This window comes from Camelina sativa, chromosome 14, assembly GCF_000633955.1.
Source record: "Camelina sativa cultivar DH55 chromosome 14, Cs, whole genome shotgun sequence".
NCBI lineage: Eukaryota > Viridiplantae > Streptophyta > Magnoliopsida > Brassicales > Brassicaceae > Camelina > Camelina sativa.
Window position 1 is genome coordinate 6405401 of NC_025698.1, and position 19650 is coordinate 6425050.

The following is a 19650-nucleotide window of genomic DNA, read 5'->3' on the forward strand; positions in this document are numbered from 1 at the left end:
TTGCGCAATCGTGTCAGCATAAATCAGAATCAATTTTTTTTTTTTGAAAAGAATAAAGTAATAATTAAATAAGCCATGTTGGAAATAGAATTTTGCTAATAGAGAGAATTTAGAAGGACGGTTAAGGTGCGCGTCACTTTCATGTTGTGTCGTCTTCAGTCAGCGCCACGATAATTGTCTCCATGAGGAATCATCCTCTGCTTTCGACTGTACTCTATTTCAATTTACAATCACTTTCAACTTTGATGAGTCAGATAATATTGGTGTATCGTGTAAAAAACAATTGAAAATTATGTTTTAATTTTAAACAACTATTAGTGATCTGGTAAATAAAATATCCTTAGGTATTTTTCGTTGTTTATGCTGACAACAATTTTTACTATACCTATTATGTTACAAAAAAACAAGTAACTTTGGAAATTGATTTTATAGTGAAAAGTTATTTGTTTCTTCGTTCACGTAAAACGGTAAAAGAAATAAAAACGAGTTAAGAAAGTACATAAAACAAAACGAAACGACGTTTCTATTTTTTTCTTTAATTACGCTTCATATCTAAATCGATGGGAACAATTTGTTGCCCATTTTTTTTTTTTTTTTTTTNTTTTTGTTACCACTTCATCATCATGAGTTAATTCTGGAAAATTCTCAGAGAAATTAATTGAAATTTATTCAGTCTTCCTTTTTGTTCAACGAAAATACCTAGAATTTTCTATTTATTTTTTAAGCGGCTTACAGTTCTTTTTTCTTTTTATAAAATTATAAATGTTTTAGCTTTTTTTTTGTTCACTCGAATTATGATATATGACGAAAACATTATAGTTGAATTATCTTGCTATGTGTCCCTGTCCAATCATGGTTTAGCGCTATACACACACACAAAATATATATATATTCAGATTTTACATGTCCATACAAATTATCTTTTTGATTGACCTTTTTTTAAGTTTTGTCGTACCGATTTGGTTAAACACTTTAAGCAAAACAAAAAAAAGGGTTTAAAAACTAAAAATCATAGTTCATTTAGTTTGAAATTTCTGAACTCTCAATTTGTTTTTTTTTGATATTTTTCATTTAGTTCTTTAAATCCTTTTGAATACAGATAGAAATCAAACGGTGAGATTAAAATAAATGAAGCTGTGAAGAAGTATAAAAATTCAAGCCGACAGCGTGAGGCAGACGACGTGTACAAAGAACGTGCCACGTGTAACACACCTTGGAGGGGTAATCTTGACCGTTAAAGTTTCTCGACCAATCCACGTCACCGTAACAGTCGCCGTTGGATCCACGTACTATAATACTAGATTTGATTATAGTAATTGCTTAGATGGCATCATTTCCCTTAAAATAATAAATAGATATGATAATAAATAAGTAAAAACAGTTGTCGTCCATTATTTGTCTATTATAGTATTTTGTAACGTCTGACCAGAAAATTACATGGTTGGTTTTGAAACTTGACCAGAAATATTCAAACTAATTTAATGGATTAATATAGTACACATGAATACGGTTAATAGGATAAAGAGCTAACGCCTACTCATGACATTTATTTAATATCGTCTATTTTGAATAAGAATGTTCTATTTTTGTTCAACATTATTCGGTTGCTTTCTTTCTAACTAAAATCGATACTATACTAATAACAAACAATAAGCAACCACAACTAGCTAATATAAATCGAAATTTGGAATATATCAGTTTTTAAATGTTTATTAAAACTTCAAGTTATTTGATTCATGGCCACTTTTGCCTACGCTAGATATATATTATATCATACATTGTTTTATAGTATAAATCGATTATGTTACGTACTTACATACGACTCGTTAATACAAAAGTGATTGCATGATTAGGGTTGAAGTCTGTTTAAAGATAAAAAGAGAAAATTCAATACTAGAGATTTGTCATTTGATTATGTGAAAATTCAAATACGATATTGACTTATGTAAGGCTCTATCGATGCTTTAGCTTTCACGGGGGGAAAAAAGGAAGAGGAAGAAGTTGTATCCAATTTGGAAAAGTAGAGAACAATTTACAGAGAAGGTCCCATTGGCCCCCTTTCTTTTGTCAGTCGAATTTTCAGAAAAAAAAAATACAATCAATTTAGTCCTCTTTTCTTTTTTTTTACGAATATATATTTTATCACGTATAAAGCAATTTCTAAGCAAGCATATATTGTTAAAACGTAAATCTAATACTTAAGTGGGGTATACCGTATATTCTTAGATGGATATATAGATTAGGAACTATATTACTTTAAAGGATATTAAGAAATGTCATGACCTAACACCTAACCCAACAAGGCCAACGCTATTTTTTTTCGATTTCACGACGTTTTCGTAAGTCTATTTAAATTGGCTTATGTTGCTTTCACAACTACTAAACCTATCGGCCTATTTTTTTTTTCTGTAATCAGCTTTAATAGTTTTTCATAGTGCAGGTTTAACCAAAACGGGACGTTTGATTTAGTCGTTCACTGAAAGCATAAATCATATCAGGTTTTTTTTATTAGTTTTAAAATTTTAATCATATATATATTTATTGTAAAATTTAACATATAACATAAACTCCATATGACTAAAAATAGGTTAGGAGAATTTTTTTATTTCAGATTAAAAGATATCTTGACTTTATTTATTCTCTGTTTCTATCTATTTTAAATCTCCCTACAATAAAGACAGCCTTTTTTTTGTTGACAAATACACTAAAGACACCTTGAGAGGCCTACATAATAGACGAAAAAGTATTTAATTTAATTTTAGAAGATACAATTCAAATTGGTGCTCCTAAAAAAAAAAGACTGAGCAATCAAATATTTGTATGGAAAATATTAAGACCACATCATTTGAGCATTTTTTCCCCCTCTATTACTTAAGTTATTGTTTGTCCCATTTGCCTTTTATGATATGTCGTTTTTCTTCTATAGCTTCTGATTTTTCTATAAATGGTTTTGATAAATCAGTTGTGAAAGAAAAAAAATTACAAGTCGCACCCATCAGAAAACTGCAATGACGTAATTAATACTCTAATGGTGATAGTCTTAGTCAAGTCCTAGTTATAAGTTATAAATTATAATGGTGAAAGTTTTAAAGTTGCAATATAATTGTTTTAACTAGGATTTACCCGTGGTGTACCACGGGTCTATTCGTTTTCATAAATTATTTAAATAAGTTAGTATACTTATATAATCAGGTTTTATTTAGTTAATACAAAAATATTAGAATATTATATATAATATGTTGTATTTGCAAAATTTACCCATAGTAAATTTCTTTGTTTGTAATATCAATGCACATATATATATATATATATTTTTTATTTTGGTGTTTTTACAATAATTAACAGTATTTGTTAATAAAATTATATGGATTGACTTTGAAAGAACAATAAATATGTGTACTTTCAAAAATACAATGAACTATGATTAAAATAAAAAAAAATTTAAGACCATGGTTTTGTGCATGGTCTTAAACCATGGTCAAATTTATGGTGATTAATAGTGTTTAAGACCATGGTTTTTTTGAAAATCATTTCAAAAAATATTATTGCACAAAAATATACTTCAAAAATGTTAAGATAGATTTTTAAAATATATATCCGTTTATAAAAATTCAAATCACATCATATGCTGAAAAAAATCTAATATTTATTTAACTTTATGTATTAAATAGTAATTCAAATAATTAAAGATAAGATTAAATAAAAGTGAAAGGAGAATTATATTTTAATCTAACATATTGCTTTAAATTAGGTAGATAGATTTTAGGAAATTTGAAATTAATATTATCAAATAAGGAAATGATTGTGTTTGGTCGTAAGAATTGTAAAGAATTTAGTTGAGACTTGTTTGGATACAAAGATAAGAGAGGATGACACAAAAATGTACTTAAAAAATGTTAAGATAGATAGCCTACTTAAAATCATGATTAGAGAGGTAATCTTGTTGCTTTAAAGTTTTCAGGCGGGGGTATTCAATCTAATATTTTAAGAGATTTTAGTTTTATGAGATTTTAAATGAATTTATGAGTTTAGGGAAGTTGATATGATTTTTTTGTAAAATTCTTTCAAATTCCACTTAAAACCATGAGATTTTATATTTCTGTATTGTTAACTAAAGGAATCCTTTAAATCCTCTAGAATCCCAAAAATTATTAAAATCTAAATCCACAAACTCTTTTGAATAACAATAGATTTTAAGCTAAATTTTGAATAACAATAGATTTTAAGCTAAATTTTTAAATCATTAGTTCAATAATAGTTGATTTCATGAGACTTTTTAAAATATATGATTTGTAAATTTTACACAAATCAATTAAAATGTCAAGTTGAATACACTCTTTCTAAGTTATTTTAAATATTTACAAGTAATTTCTTACAAGTAATTTCATAGTTGATACTTTCAACCAAAAATATACAAACGTTTTGAAACTATACGAACTATACAAAGGTCCATTCCACATACTTTTTTCACCCTATATGCCGTGCACATGGGTCTGATTTGGAAAGCCCAATACTCTTTATGATTGATAATTTTTAGATTGACTGACTATACTCTTGACTTATTAGAACAAAACATAATACGTACCTCTAATCAAATATAATATCTATAGTTAAAATAAAATGAATATGATTACAAACATGCACTCAAAAATGAAAATTGCCTAATAAGTTGAAAGAGAAAACAGGAAATTTTCATAACCAAGCAGACATATATATATATATAACCAGCAAAACAAATAGTAGTATTGTAACAATGCAACAGCTTCTTTTCTTTCTTAAATCTACAAATGACTAAACCAGCTTTCTTCTTTGGACATTTATGCATAACCGGCCATACCGATATGGGAACCAGAACGGTTTGCTTTGTGAGCAGGTGGTGAAGAGACAGACTTGGTAAAATACATGTAGTAGTAGACATTAAGGACCATGGTGGCGACTATAAACACTGCCCCTGCAATGAAAATCCCTTTACGCAAAGATTGACACGAGAAGGTTTGAGCGCTTAAGTACTTAGTGTGGTATGCGTTCTTGGTTGCTCCTGCTATTACACAAGCTTCTGCTATCAGAAATGCCATCCTACAATTGTCAAATTTGGACTATCAATCAATAAAGTGGGTTTATATTATAGGTAAGACTACTGATCTATTGATAATCTTAAAGCTTCAAAGAAATAAATCTAAAGCTATATCACTTTCAAGACGAAGCTAAACTTGAAGAGACATTATTGTTTTAGTCTTTAAAACTAATGGGGACTCACCAAGAAGAGATGAAATAGATAATAGACCAAGCACGGTCACTTCCAGGGGCTAAAGGTCTACCAAAACACATGCATTTGGTAACACCCATAAGCAATGATTCACTAGAGAGGAGGAAAAGAAAAGCTCCAACTCCATAGCCAGTGGCTACATCAGAGTCATATACGCAGAACGTTACGTTTGTTATTGGGTCTTGGATAGATTTCCCCTGCCACAAAACAGAGAAAAGAGAGACACTTAATAAGGAAGTACCACAACAGAGAGCATAAACTCTGTTTACATATGCTTATTAGTTACATAGATGTTTCTCTAGTCTCAGTCTACAAGTTCTCAAATGGTTCCGTAGTTACTAGATTTCTCCAATCTATTTGATTCTAAATTGATTCTTGAAGAATAATCAAGAACTTAAATTAGAGGTATCAATCATCATTCATTACTAAATCTAAGTAACTATGAAACAAATCTAGATATAGAAATATTAAGCTGCATCATCCTAATGATAACTATTACTTAGAAATCGAAACTCAAGAGAAAGAAAGAAAAAAAACCCTAGCGGAGAGAAGAGAGAAGAGTGACTAACGATGCTGCGGCGGCGTTCGGCGGCTATGGAGAAGCCAAAGGCGACTAAACTAAGAGCGACGACGAGGATAAAAACAAGAGTCGAGGCCTTCCCTTCTCCCATTATCTCCGGCTAAAGAAGAAAGCGACTTTTTGCAGAGGCGACTGTGAAGTGTGAGAGAGCTGGAATCGAGTAAGTAAAGTGAAAAAAAAAAAAAAAAAAAACACGAGCTGCGAGTGTTGAAACAAAGAACACGCTCGAAACAGCGAGTGTTTTTATCACGTCAAAGCGTTGATTTGTATAGAAGGTTCACGCGGAGTGTGAGGCGCGTGGGAAAGCCTTTTTTGAATTTTGTGTTTCCTTTTTGGAAAAGATAAAAAGGGTAAGAAGAGCGTAAAGGTTATTTTTTTTATAAGAAGCTGGGCTTAATGGGCTCAGAAGCCCGAATCTTTCCCTTTTTAAGTAAAAAGCCTGATGTAATTGGTTTGTACGAGGGTCTAAATCTTTTTAAAGTGGGTGTAGTGGGGATAAAATTTACGAGAAGTGTGCTTTCATTTTTGGAAACTACACCCAATAGTCCAATACAAACTCATCTCATTGCAACTGCCAAAACCATATTACAGTTGGTTTGTAGATGATCCGATACTAAACAAACACATAAGTGGGAGACGCATATATTATAAACTCACAAAACTATACCGGCTACCTCATTACACATTTTCTCACGATTATAGAATTTTCGACCGAATTTAACCTTTACGTGGGAACTTACATCTTCGTTTATTTCCTATAAAAAAAATATCTCACAATAGAACTCTAGACAATCTATCTCCAATGTATATATAATATATACCATGTGTTTGAATTTGCGTTTACTTTATTATATATAAATTTTCAAATAAATTCATAATATTAGTATTTAATTTAAAACAAAAGTTATCTATTAACTGAAAAATCCAAATAGAATACTTTCTTCATTTGCTTATGACGTTTGCATCTTATGAATATTAGAAAACATGTTTCATATTGCATATATTGTGATTGATACAATCTCGGCACTGTATAACTTGTTTTTTGTCTTCTCCAGGTGAAAGTCACATGTCATGTTATTGAAATTTATCTGTTATTTTTGTTGTCACTAGGTAGTTTGTTTGGATGGCACTATATATATACTTTGATACTTCAAATAAATCAAATTCGTTTTGAAATAAAGCAAGCGAGATTTACGGCCACAAAGTTTGACGAATCTTCGGGTTTGATTGACACATTTTTTTGGTTCACAAGTTTGATTGACACATTAAAAGCGAAACAAAAGAAATATTATAGTATATATAAAAAAATAATATGATAATTTTGCAAGCTGTAAGCAAAGAATCGAAATAGATCCGGAGACAAGGAAATAAAGAGTTGTCCTCATGTCACTTGGCTGGTCCGTACCCCTAACAACTGCCCATGTATGTACATTTTCTCTTCTAAACGCTTAGTTTATTGATTTATGATACCTTTGTTTTTGTTTCTTCGAAGTCTTAGTTTTTATCGATTTTATATTCGCTATCTATTTGAAGCAGATGATATGACCAAATGGGATGTATATATAGTTTATTGATTTATAATCGCAGTCTATTTGTTGCAAAATCTATGACCAAAAGGAGAAATTAAGTAAATTTTTGTTGAACGAACTATGGTCTATGTTAGACACTTCTTCTATACAATGTATGTATTTTATATATCTGGTTAAAACGTTTTAGAATTTTTATCTAAAACAACTAAAATTGTCTTTAATTATGTCGAGTTAGAGGAAAATATTTAAATCTATTGACTCTTTTTTAGATTAAGTGTCGTTGTAAGATTTTACTTTTGAAAACGACTAAATTTCAGAATTCTTGTGCACATACATACTTCAAAACTACGTATATACAATAAATCACGTTCGCAAAGATTATCCCGTACGTACGTGATGTTTGATAATTTGTATTTGTTGATTTATGCACAATTATTAATGTAAATCTTGGAACACTTGAACAATTATGAGTACTTTATCTACATATTATACTTCCATAAAAAAACTATAGACACACTAATCATGAACACATAACTGTTGAAGTATCGAGATGTAGTTTAATTCTGTTACAAATACAAATCTTTTGCATTTAATATACATATAGTATTGAGTGAATTATCTAAGGTAGAGATTTTGAGAGATTGCTACAACTCCAAAAAACTAGAGGTTTCTTCGTTGTTGCCACGAGCAAAGCTATTCTGAAGCAAACCTTCCAACCTCAAGATAAAGGCCGCCTACGGCTTCTCCGAGGAGTAATGCACAAACGGAATCGCTAGAGAAGAGTACTCGATAATATTAAAACACTAAGATACTAATGTAACACATACATTAAAACACTAAGAACGTGTGAAAAACGATAATTAATATACAATCCATCATCACTATTGTTTTGCCACAAAACAAGAACTAATAGAGATACTAATGTAACACATACATTAAAACACTAAGAACGTGTGAAAAAACGATAATATACAAGTCATCGTCACTAATGTTTTGTCACAAAACAAGAACAAATAGAGATACTCTCCAAAAAAAAAAAAAAGGATCAACTCCTTTGAAATTTACATCAGTGCAAAAAGAGACAAAGATACAAAAAGCATAAAAAAGGGTAGAAATGATATCTTCACATTTCAAAACTCTTTCGAGCTTTTCCTATTTGTTACAATGGAAGAAACACTAATTAAGCTCTTATTTTCCACTAAACGACACCAAATTAAACCACTCTCTTCTCTTCCCCCTTTTTTAATTACAAAATCTTTAAGAAAATGGACACCCAAAACCCCTAATTTTTTTTTATAATAATCCCTCTCCCCACATTTTTTTTTGTTCTTTCAACATATATACACATTTTTAACCAACAAAACCACTCCCATAATAATAATAATAATAATAATAATAATATTCATAATCAATTCCTAAACCTTCTCCTTTTTTTAAAGCCTTCTCTGTTGTTGTTGTTGTTGTTGTTGTTGTTATATATAAATATGTGCATGTTGGGGACTGGTCTTAAGCAAGAGTCGAAACGCTACGGTGGTTGCTGCTGCGCCTGTCACAATCGAATCCAACGACACGAACGACGGGATCAATCCCGAAGCTGGTCGCCGCAGCCCTAACGCAACTCCCGTTCCTTGGTGAAGACGGAGGCTGCGGTTTGGTAGCACCACGAGGAGTCGATGGAGTAGGAGGAGCCACCACGAGAAGCTCTTGTCGAAAAAGTGAGTCTTTTGTTAATGGGTTAGAAACTCTACTTGGAGGTGACCCTGTGAAGAACAAAGGAGGAGACGCCTCTTGCTCCCCACCACCACCACCACTACCCTATAATAACATCACATAGCCCAAAATAAAAATCCAAACTTTAGATTTGTTATCAATCCAAAAATACGAATTAAGCAAAAGGGTTGTTTTGTTATGTATGTATATACCTTATTAGCGAGGATGAAATCCAAAATCTCGCTTCTTGAATTCGATTCACATAACTCCATCTGATGACTGCAAAAGAATCAGATAGAGTTGATTAGCTTTTTTTTTCTCAGCAAAAGGTATGAACTTTAAAAGGTGGGGGGAGCTTACTTGAGTTGCCAACGGAGAGATCGAGAAGAGAGAACACCGAGGCGACGAGGTTTAGGACAAATCACGGCGTCACGGCGATCAGAAGAAAAGACGGCGTTTCTCCTCATCTCTTCAAAGGCGTTTTGTTGTTGGACTCCACAGCTGTTCATCATCTTGTCTGGCTGAATCAATCAATCAGACACACACGAAAGATTGAGAGATTGAACGAAGAATGGATAAAGATTTTGCAAAAAAATAATAATGTTATATATACAAAAATAAAAAAGATAAGGGAGAGAAGAGGTGGTCAAATGGTGACGTGTTTTTTTATGGAGATCTGGTCATAATAGATTAAATTAAGGTTGAATTCTTTTAATTAGTTAATCAAATGAATCAAGAAAAAATGGTAAGGAATAAGCCACTTGACTAAATTCGATATTATTTTTTTAAGTTTCCATTATAGTGAATGAATGATGTCAATATCATAATGGAGACAGATTTTTTTATTTTTTATTTTATTTTAAGAATAAGTAAACAAACTCAAACAAACAAAAAAAAAAACATGAGAAAAAGTCTAAACTAAAACAGTGGTAAATTAATTTATTGTTTATGAAAATTAGAAGGAAAAAAAAAAATTAGTAAAAGAAAAATGAAAACAGATCAAGAAGAAACAGAAACAGAAATTGATGTTTTTAGCGTTTATGGATCATGGAGTTGGTTACAAGACCCAAAATACGAACAACGTTTTAGATCCAGATCAAATCTTGATCCGATTATAAAGAATCAAGAAAAGATACCTGAAAGGTGAAAAGAGCTATAGCAGAGAGATCGTTCGAAAGCTTGAAGCTCCCTACGTACGTGAGCCAGAAGCAGAAGCAGAAGAAGCAAACAGAGAGAGAGATCTGAAGAAAGAGATGAAGTCTAATGGGAAAGAGAGAAGAGAACCTTGCATACAACAAAGCTAATAAGCTATGGATGGAATCATGTATATATTTTCCTCTAATTTATAATAAGGAACATAATAATCTTTTTTTTTTCTTTTCCTTTTTGCTTTCTTTCTTGTGTGTATGTGTGTGTCATTAATTAAATTGTTTTTGTTAGATCAAAACGCTTGTTTTAGCTTAAAACATTTAAATTCACTAAATGAAACCATATGTTTTTTTAGTACAACACAGCTTTCAGTTTCATTTTGTATAGATTTTGCCTTTTATTTGTTTTGGGTACAAAAGGCGGTGCCTAACCAGACTCTCTCCTCCTCGTAAATATCTTTCGATTGGTTTTATTAACGTCACCGACGAGATTATAACATTTGTTTGTTTTAATTTACTTTCAAATCTCTTTTACCACTAATCACTATTCACCATGTGGAGGGTTTTTAGTTTCACTTCTTTTGACATATTTGTAGAAAAGCTTGCCAGATGGTTCATAATCATATCATTTATTTTATTTTTCCTCAAATTAAGTAAAATGGTTGTTACGTTGGAAAAATTAATTTATATAGATTTAATAGTATCTTCATAACAGAATTGATATCTTACAGAAGATGGATTCTTCTTTTCAGTTTACTGCATGTTGACATTTTTCTTGTAAGATTTATGTATAGATTGAAAAAGTTAAGCTTTTTCTAAATTATTAGTATTTTATTACTAAGGAAGCAATCTTTCACTTTTTCAAAATATTACATATAAACAGGTGTTCTATTCTATTTCTATGCATTTAAATCAGATCAGAACTAAACAGAAAAACCAGATGTTACATTTACATAAATAATTCATTTTTAGTCAAATATAATTTACATATAACTTTTCCTTACTATATAGATGTTCTTTTAGTTATCATTAATCATATTTTTAGTAAAGTATTATGAAGTAACTAACATATTACATTTACTTTTAAAACTATACATTAATTAAGTTCTATGTATTTATTAGGGCTACCAAGTTCTCTAACACATCTTTAAAAATCAAGAAACTATATAGTTTTTAGGTTTATTATGTTGACAAAATGATGATGATGTGAGATGATAGAGTTATGTAAATAAGAAAGTTTTTTTTAGGTTTTTAAAATGATGGCAATGCAAATGAAAAATCAAAGAAATAACAATGAAAAAAGATATAGGTTTATGGAAATGACAAAGGTGAAATAAAAATGTTATACATATCAAAATGGCGGCGTAAAATGAAAACACTATAAGGTTTATCAAACAATAGCGGCACAAAATATTAAAAATTACGTAAATATCAAAATAAGACGTTTTAGATTTATAAAATGATGGTGATGCATGATAAAAAAAATTATGGAAACTAATTATGGTAAGATTTGTTTGGTATATAGAAATGACGGCGATACATAATAAAAAAATTAGAGAACGAATAACGACAAATTATTAGATTTAATAAAATGACGGCGTTGTGAAATGACAAAATTACAGAAATATTAATATAAAATATTTAAAATATAAAATGACGGCGGTGCATAATGAAAAATTATGGAAATAAAAATGAGAACACTTTTGGATTTATAAAAATGGTGGTGGTGCATAATTATAATTTTATGGAAATAAAAATGAGAATATTTGTTAGATTTATAAAATCGGCGGCGGTGCATAATAAAAGTTTATGGAAATAAATGATAGCATTATTTATAAGGTTAACAAAAAAATGTTGGTTCTACCAAAAAATTATGGAAATAAAAAGCAGGGAAACAATGTATGAAAAATTAGATTTACAAAATTGCGAAGGTGCGAAATAAAAAACTTATAAGTAACAATGACAAAGTTTTTGTTAATTTTAAAAATAATGGTGGCACTAAATGAAAAAAAAAATAAAAATAAATAGCAATGATATATTTTGAAATAAAATGAAATAGTTTTGGTTAATATATATTTTTGAGGTGCAAAATGACCATTTTTAGGTTTATACAAATAATGTATAGGTTCAAAATAAAACAATTAAAAACAATTTAAATTTTGTAGGCTTATAATACAATGGCGATGTGTATTTACAGAAATAACAAGGACGACATTAATTAAGTTTATGAAAATGACGGCAGTATAAAATAACAAAATTACGGTAATCGACAATAACTAAATTAGAGTTATAATGGTATCTCCATCAGTAATATTTAGTGGGTGTCTTCTAATTTAAAAAAAAAATTAAGAAAAATAGGACAGAGAATGTGATAGTGTCTCTACACAAACACATTAAGACACACTCAAACCCTCATCGATGTTTATTTTTCAGTGGTTCACATTTCTAAATAAATCAATTATATTAAAATATTAATATTGTTAAAATTTGATCCATTTTATGATATTGGAGATGGTTTAAAAGTTCGGAGGAGAAAGAACGTGAAATAATGAAATTAAAGAAAAACTATTTTTTAAGGTTTATAAATATGACAGCGTGCAAAATATCATTGACAAGAGTTGTGCTACCTAGTATTGATGTTACTTACCTGATCATGATTCTTTTGATAGTATTGACTCTTTTCTATAATAAATACCCGTTAGAAAAGTTAGTAGCTTGTTTGAACTTGTTGATGAAATTGTCCTTGCCCTTTCATGCTTTTTATCATGTCATGCTTCAGCTCCCACTTTCAATTTTCCCTTCCATCTAATATATATGTAACTTATTTTCCTTTTTGGTAAGTGTTATTGATGGTTCCTTCAATTTAGTCTTGTGGCTTCTTGATTTGTGCTTTTGTTTTGTTGAGCCTTCCTGCAGATTTTTGGTGTTATTATGTTGTTATTCAGAAGAAGAAGCCTGTATATGAAACCGTAACTCGAGTCTTGGACCCTTAAAGTTAGGTTTGTGTAAGCCAAGGCCTCTTGAGCTGTCTAGTAAACCATTCTGATGTTTGTTCTTGGTTTAACCCCTTGTTCAAGTTGAGTCATATTCTGGTTCATTTGTGGTTCTGCAAGATCTAGATATTAACTTTGGGCCTACTTAGCCATGGGCCAATGGGCTTTGTAAAACATTATATAATTTATATTTATACAAAGATTCAATAATTTGGAGACAAACAAAAAACAAGAACAATTGTTCCGATCCAAATCTTTAGAAGAAGCGTTGATGCATCGTCGTCGGCAAATTAAATGTACATTAAATGTACATCGTCGTCAACATGTTGGTTCTTGTTTAAAGAGTAATCAAGTCAAGTTTACAACTCATCCATCACCATTAGTGATACCTTTCAACCTTCAGCTGAATCCAAAGAAAAGGTTTTATGATTTGATATTCGTAAGACAAATTTTGATCTCAAACATTGTACAGTAACCGTCCTTAAGTTTCTTATAAAATAGAAAATTTTATAAAAATATAGTATTCTACAACTTATACTAATATATATATATATATATATATATATACACACATATACACAGTTTTACAAGTACATATAGTTAGTTTAACCTATTAGAATGTGTTGTTTCAGAATTACAGTTCTGAGTTCGTAATTAATAACACTATAACTGGACAAAGATTGTTTACTACTTTGGGAACCCATAAAAGTATAGTTGCATGTTACAGATCCGAGTTTCTAAATACCAAGAATTAAAAAAAGACCGGGTTTAAAAAGTTGCATGTTCCACGACATATTTCCGAAAGCAGGTTAATTTTTGTGATTGTTAACTTTTACGTTTTGTAAATTTATTGAAGTTTTAATATATATCTGAGGGGACCAATGTAACAACTACCTTTAGCTCAGACATCATAATGAGTATAATATGACTACTACTACCTCAACCTCATCTCTAAATTTTTGAGGGCTTCTCTAATTAACTTTCTTCTCAGCATTTAAAGGAGTGACAATTAATATACTATAAGTCTATAAATATAATTTTGCATTGGTATATATGTATAGAATTATAGATGTTAAGTTATTGAGATCCCTAAGTTATTTGTGTAGATTTTTTTTTTCTTTCTTTTGTTACAGAAAATGCCTTTGGTAGACAAAACAACAAATTTATTTTGATAGTAAATAAAAATGGATAGTAAATAAAAGTACAAATGAAAAACCAATAGGATATAATATCACGCAAAATTGCTAACAATCACTTCATTTTGTTATTGGACTTGTTATATATATAAATTAGTATGCATATATATATATATATACATATACATACGTGCCAAGGGATACCTTGACCCATAATGTCCCCTCAAGCTATAGTCCTCTTGCATAAAAGTCACAAAGGCCTCCACTTAATTTGAGTTCCATGCTCAATTTTCTTCTAAAGAGAGAAAAAAAGAAAGAATTGACAAAGCTCTCTTTCTCTCCATCTTCACTCTCAGGTCTTTATCCTTAGTTAGTTAGTTTCTTCTCTCCTGTCTTCTTGGTAACCATGTAAGTTCTCTCTCTCCTCTCCTTTCTCCACTCTATCTCTATCTCTCTATCTCTCTTATTTTCTCACCAACTAATTAGATATTCTTAAATTTAAATTTGAACAATTGCAGGAGAGCTGAAGATAATAACACTTTAGATCTCAATAACTTACCTGATGATCCTTCTAGAGAAAATTTCCCATTCTTTGAAGAAGGCTCCTCTTCCTCTTCCTCTTCTGGTAGACACTACTCTAAATTATTCCATTTATTGAATAAAAATATTGTAAATAATTAAAATAATCTCTTCACCTTTAGCCTTGTTTGGGTGATTGTTTTCTTAAAAAAGCATACTAGAGTCCAAACAATAATAACTAATTAAGGTTTGGAAACTAAAAGTGTTTTTAACTAATCATTAGAAGTACACATGGCTACTATATATAATCAATAAAAATTTATTGAAGCGAATAAATAATTTATTATTGAGTAGGAGGTTTTAAGGAGAAGCAAACCAAAGACGGGAAAGAGTATGAATGTAGATTTTGTTCACTCAAGTTCTTCAAATCTCAAGCTCTCGGTGGCCATATGAACCGCCACCGTCAAGGCAAGATCCCATTCTCTAAATGATGACTATATATACGAATGTGTTTGCATATATATCTACGCATAAAATCTTGCATTTTATTGATTTGTGTTTGGTGAATTAGAAAGAGAGATGGAGTCACTAAACAAAGCTCGTGAACTTGTTCTTCGCAGCGATAGCTTTCCTCCTCATCAAGGACCTCCATCGTTCAGGTACTTTAAGTGTCTATTTTCTTGAACAAGTTTTATTTTATTTACAAATGATCTCACTAGATATATCCTTTAGAACTTACAGTTTTATTTATTCTATATAGTTATCATCAAGGAGATGCGCATATAGGAGACGTAATAACACCATTCAGACCAATGGTGTATCCACCAAGACATTTCTCCCTCTCTTCCTCTTCTTCCACCCTCCCGTCTCAGCAGTTGCAGCCACCATGTCTTTATCCTCCGCCGTCGTCACTGTTTTCTCAACATAGGACTAAAGATTACTACATAGGCAACAACCGTCAGCAAACCCTAACTCATACCGTTTGCAGTGGTCGTGCACTACCTGACTCGAGTTACACCTTCATCAGTGCACCACTGGCTAACGGTTATAGAGTTGCTCCTCAACTTCATCTACCTCTACCTCCACATCATGGTCTATGATAAAATTAATTGAAAACAAATGTATTTCTTTTCTTTTTTCTTTTAAAATTTGGATTTTAGTTAAATGTTAAAACTTATCTCCATCATGTGTTTAAATTTTATCTGTAGTTTTTTGTGGGAATATTGAAAGGGACATGACAAAGTAATTGAAAACGACAAAAGAGTGTAATGCAAATTGGAGAGGGAGTGTTGTTTGGGGTTATGTAAGAAGATTGTATTTGTATGAAGGAACAGCTTTTATCTATTTTAATCTTGTTTTTTCCTTGGCATCTAATTTTGTCTTGGAGCTGTTTTGTGAGACCACACTACATATGGTTTTTTATCGTTCTATATTGTATGTATTTGATATCTTTTTTATTTCCACCGGAGGAGAAAAAAACAGGAGTGACTAGAGAGAGGGGGATGAAATAAGTTAGATCTGGACCTCGACTAGCTAGTTGAATTGTAACTAACTCGTCCTCTGTTTAAAACCATTTTTTCTATTATCTTTTTGTTGAATTATTTGTCGTCTAATAGCCAATTTATCGTTAGATTATACGTATACGTCATGTGAAAACAATTTGAATTAAATCATTTTTTTTATTTCTTTTGCTAATTTTTTATTAATTACGTTATTGGAATACTGCATCTCTAAATAGAATTTAGAATAACCCTAACATTTGCAACGCCGCAATGACCAAATAGACTCGGTGAAAACCTCAGCTCCGATAGTCTTAATTAATTATATATCTCTTATTTCATCTGCTACCTTTGGGAAAAGTTTCTTATATTTCAGTTACGCCTTGACAGAAAAAAATTCCAAAAATTATAATATATATACGATTAGTCTATGGACTACAGTTCGTGTTAATTACATTGCAAATCTGAGACAATCCAGAACTTAAACTAAAAAACTTTTACACAAAAAAAAAAAAAGTAAAAAAGTAAAATTTTGTACCTTGTTAAAATCAGTCAAAAGTAGTGATCAATAAGAGACAGAGAGAGAAAACATGAGAGCAAGCTCAAGCATGTTTGTGTGATAAAAGGAGAAAAAAGAGCTATACATGAAAAGAAGAAATATATCATGGTTTTGTCACTATGTGATAGAAGGCTAAAACCCTACATTTGTATTTACAGTCTTCCCAAGAGGCATTTATATATATATATATATGTATATGTATATTTTAGAATAAACATATTATCAGAAAGCGAAAGGAGAGAGATTGAGTGGATCAATATAGATGTGTATGTGAATAAGTTAGGCTTGTTATAGAAAATAAGTTGGTCTGAGACATAGACACAACTGTGGTAGGACTCATTGATGCAGTTAAGTTTCTTTTGTTTCAGTCTGTCGATTACGAACCCTATTCCCCTAAATCAGCTTTTACCATTTCATAGCTTTGCTCCTCAATTTCAACTCTACCCTACTCCTATATAAGTGTATTCACATATATATACTGCGAACGTATTATTATATGATATCTCCTTTTTAGAAATATTTACATGCATATAAATGTGAAATTTCCTTCTAATACCGAATCATCCATGTAAATAGATTTCTTCTCGAATTCTATATTAATCTCGAAACCTATGATATATCCTCAGACGATTTTAAAATTTCTTTCATAAAATATGAAAAAATGAATTACGATTTAAACAAAAACATGCGTTTGTTAAGATTAATTTATACGTACGATTGGGAACCACAAATATAAAAGTGATTGTACCATGTAATTACATAACTTTTTTAAAGCACATATACGCGTTTAATTTCTAGATCATAGATGAATGTATATGTATGTATATGTATAAAAATTGTGCAAATGGCTGTAGATCTAGCAAGGTTGTGCACTACATATCATGTGTGGTACACATATTAACCAAAATATAAATGCTTACTGGCATATATATGAAACATTTACATGATAGGTGTGCGTCTAGGAAAACAAAAAAAAACATGAGACTTATATAATTAAGAGGGAAACGGGTAAGTTAAGGCAAAACAAAATCAGATGTGTTTCAAAAGGAAAGCAAAACTTTATCTATTTATGCAAAATAAAGGGTTCAATTACCGATTGCTATATCATAGGAATTAATAGGGCTGCATCTGCTGTTCCTATAAACATTGACACCGCCCATCTCTCTTTTTTTTACACACTTCTATAAGCATTTTACTTACTTTTTACCTTGTTTATAGATAACGTATAGGGTTGTTTATTTTAGGTATGTTTTAAAGTAATGCAATGCAATTTCATTGTTACTTATGGTGAAAATTTTACGTTAGCGGAGAACTTTTCTCTAAAATAACTTTTCTCTCCCTTCTTTCTAATCCAATCTTAGATCTGAGACAGTTGCTTCTCCAGCTTGCCCTTCCGGCGCCGGAGAAGACTCTTCTTTCTTCTTATCTGGTTCTTTTGTCCCTTCCGGCGTCGGTATCGCCTCTGTAGAGCCGTCTTCGACCTCAGATGGGTGTCTCTAGATGGTGGTTTCCGGTGAGCTACTCAGCGCGTGAAGTGGAGTCTTGATAGACTCCTGGCAAGGAATCTGCTCCCAAGAACACACTTGCAAGGTCTTGAAGATGATCGGATGGATTGATGATGATCAATGGATCGAAGATACAGTAGATTGATCAAATGGAAGGTGAAGGGGTGGTTTATGCAGCGGATTGAAGGAGATGGAATGGTGAAATGATGCAGCGGATGAAAAGGGGATTGAAATGAACTTCCAAGAGAGATGGAAATCTCTTAGACTTCAGGCTCGAATCCAACTTAGATATGACACACTAAGAAGAAAACAAGTTGAGAAGATATTACACACTCCTCAGATCAAACAAGTAGAAAGAAGTTTTTGATTAAAATGTTTGATGGTTTACAAAGAAGAGATACATGGTCTTTAAATAGGAGAAGGAGGGGGACGAGATAGAGAAGAGAAAACCCTAGACAACCTTGCAAGTTCAAGTTCAAGCTCATGCAAGATGTCTAGGAAATGACAAAACAATAAATGCAAAATTTGAATGAGAAAGAGATAGAAAATGGGCCAAAGCTTTGTAATGGGCTTTGGACCACGACTTGGGCTGGCAAAGGGGGTTAAAAATGTTACTTAGGCCTCATTAAAAACCTTGTCAAGAAAACCCAATGGGACAAAACTTGACCAAGGGAAAAAGAGCACCAAAGCAACACTTTACCCTTTACCGAGCACCTTGAGCTGTGAGCATGGTGAAAGTGGTTTGAGCCACGTCTTCTAGCTTCTTGTCCAGCTCAATGAACAGTTTAAACTCACACAACTCTTTTTCAAGGAAATATCTCGTTTTAGAAAAAGGTTTAACCATTACATGCTCAGTTTTAGTTCCAAACGGCTCAATCACAATGCTACTCAAAGAAACTCTCAAAGAAGAGTTAAATTCAAGAAACTTTTCAAATAACAAACCTTTTGGCTTAAAGAACTCTTTAAAAGCAGATGTTTCAAAACTTGGAATCATTTTGTCAAAAATAGATTTTGAAACACAAAATTCTTTCACATTTTGTAAACCAAAACGTTTTTCATCTTGAGCAGAAATCAAAACAAAAAAATTAAGTTTTGTCCTAACCAAATCAATTTCCTTACAGTACTTTCTTGGGTAGTCACAAAGATATGGTATAGGAACTGGGTTTGGCACAATGCTGATCTGCTCCAAATCACTAATCAATGGAA

General features: G+C 31.0%; 3 protein-coding genes across 4 annotated transcripts; 1 reads left to right on the forward strand and 2 right to left on the reverse strand.

Moving 5' to 3' along the window:
* On the reverse strand, nucleotides 4670-6045 carry LOC104739993. Its single transcript, XM_010460488.2, has 3 exons — nucleotides 5836-6045; nucleotides 5258-5463; nucleotides 4670-5076 (listed from the first exon to the last, which is right to left on the reverse strand). Exons 1-3 carry the CDS (start codon nucleotides 5935-5937, stop codon nucleotides 4818-4820), a joined length of 567 nt encoding a protein of 188 aa, XP_010458790.1. The 5' UTR covers nucleotides 5938-6045; the 3' UTR covers nucleotides 4670-4817.
* Nucleotides 8292-10522, reverse strand: LOC104739994. 2 transcript variants are annotated; one of them, XM_010460489.2, is made up of 4 exons: nucleotides 10222-10522; nucleotides 9446-9606; nucleotides 9298-9364; nucleotides 8292-9190 (listed from the first exon to the last, which is right to left on the reverse strand). In XM_010460489.2, the coding sequence occupies exons 2-4, from the start codon at nucleotides 9595-9597 to the stop codon at nucleotides 8882-8884; spliced, it is 528 nt and encodes a 175-aa protein (XP_010458791.1). In that variant the 5' UTR covers nucleotides 9598-9606; nucleotides 10222-10522; the 3' UTR covers nucleotides 8292-8881. The 2 variants fall into 2 exon arrangements, with proteins under 2 accessions (XP_010458791.1, XP_019090911.1); XM_019235366.1 differs by lacking the exon at nucleotides 10222-10522 and having other exon boundaries at nucleotides 9446-9902.
* LOC104739995 (zinc finger protein JAGGED-like) lies at nucleotides 14634-16183 on the forward strand. Its single transcript, XM_010460490.2, has 5 exons — nucleotides 14634-14770; nucleotides 14881-14987; nucleotides 15236-15349; nucleotides 15453-15540; nucleotides 15642-16183. Coding segments are annotated over exons 1-5 (651 nt in total). The 5' UTR covers nucleotides 14634-14768; the 3' UTR covers nucleotides 15982-16183.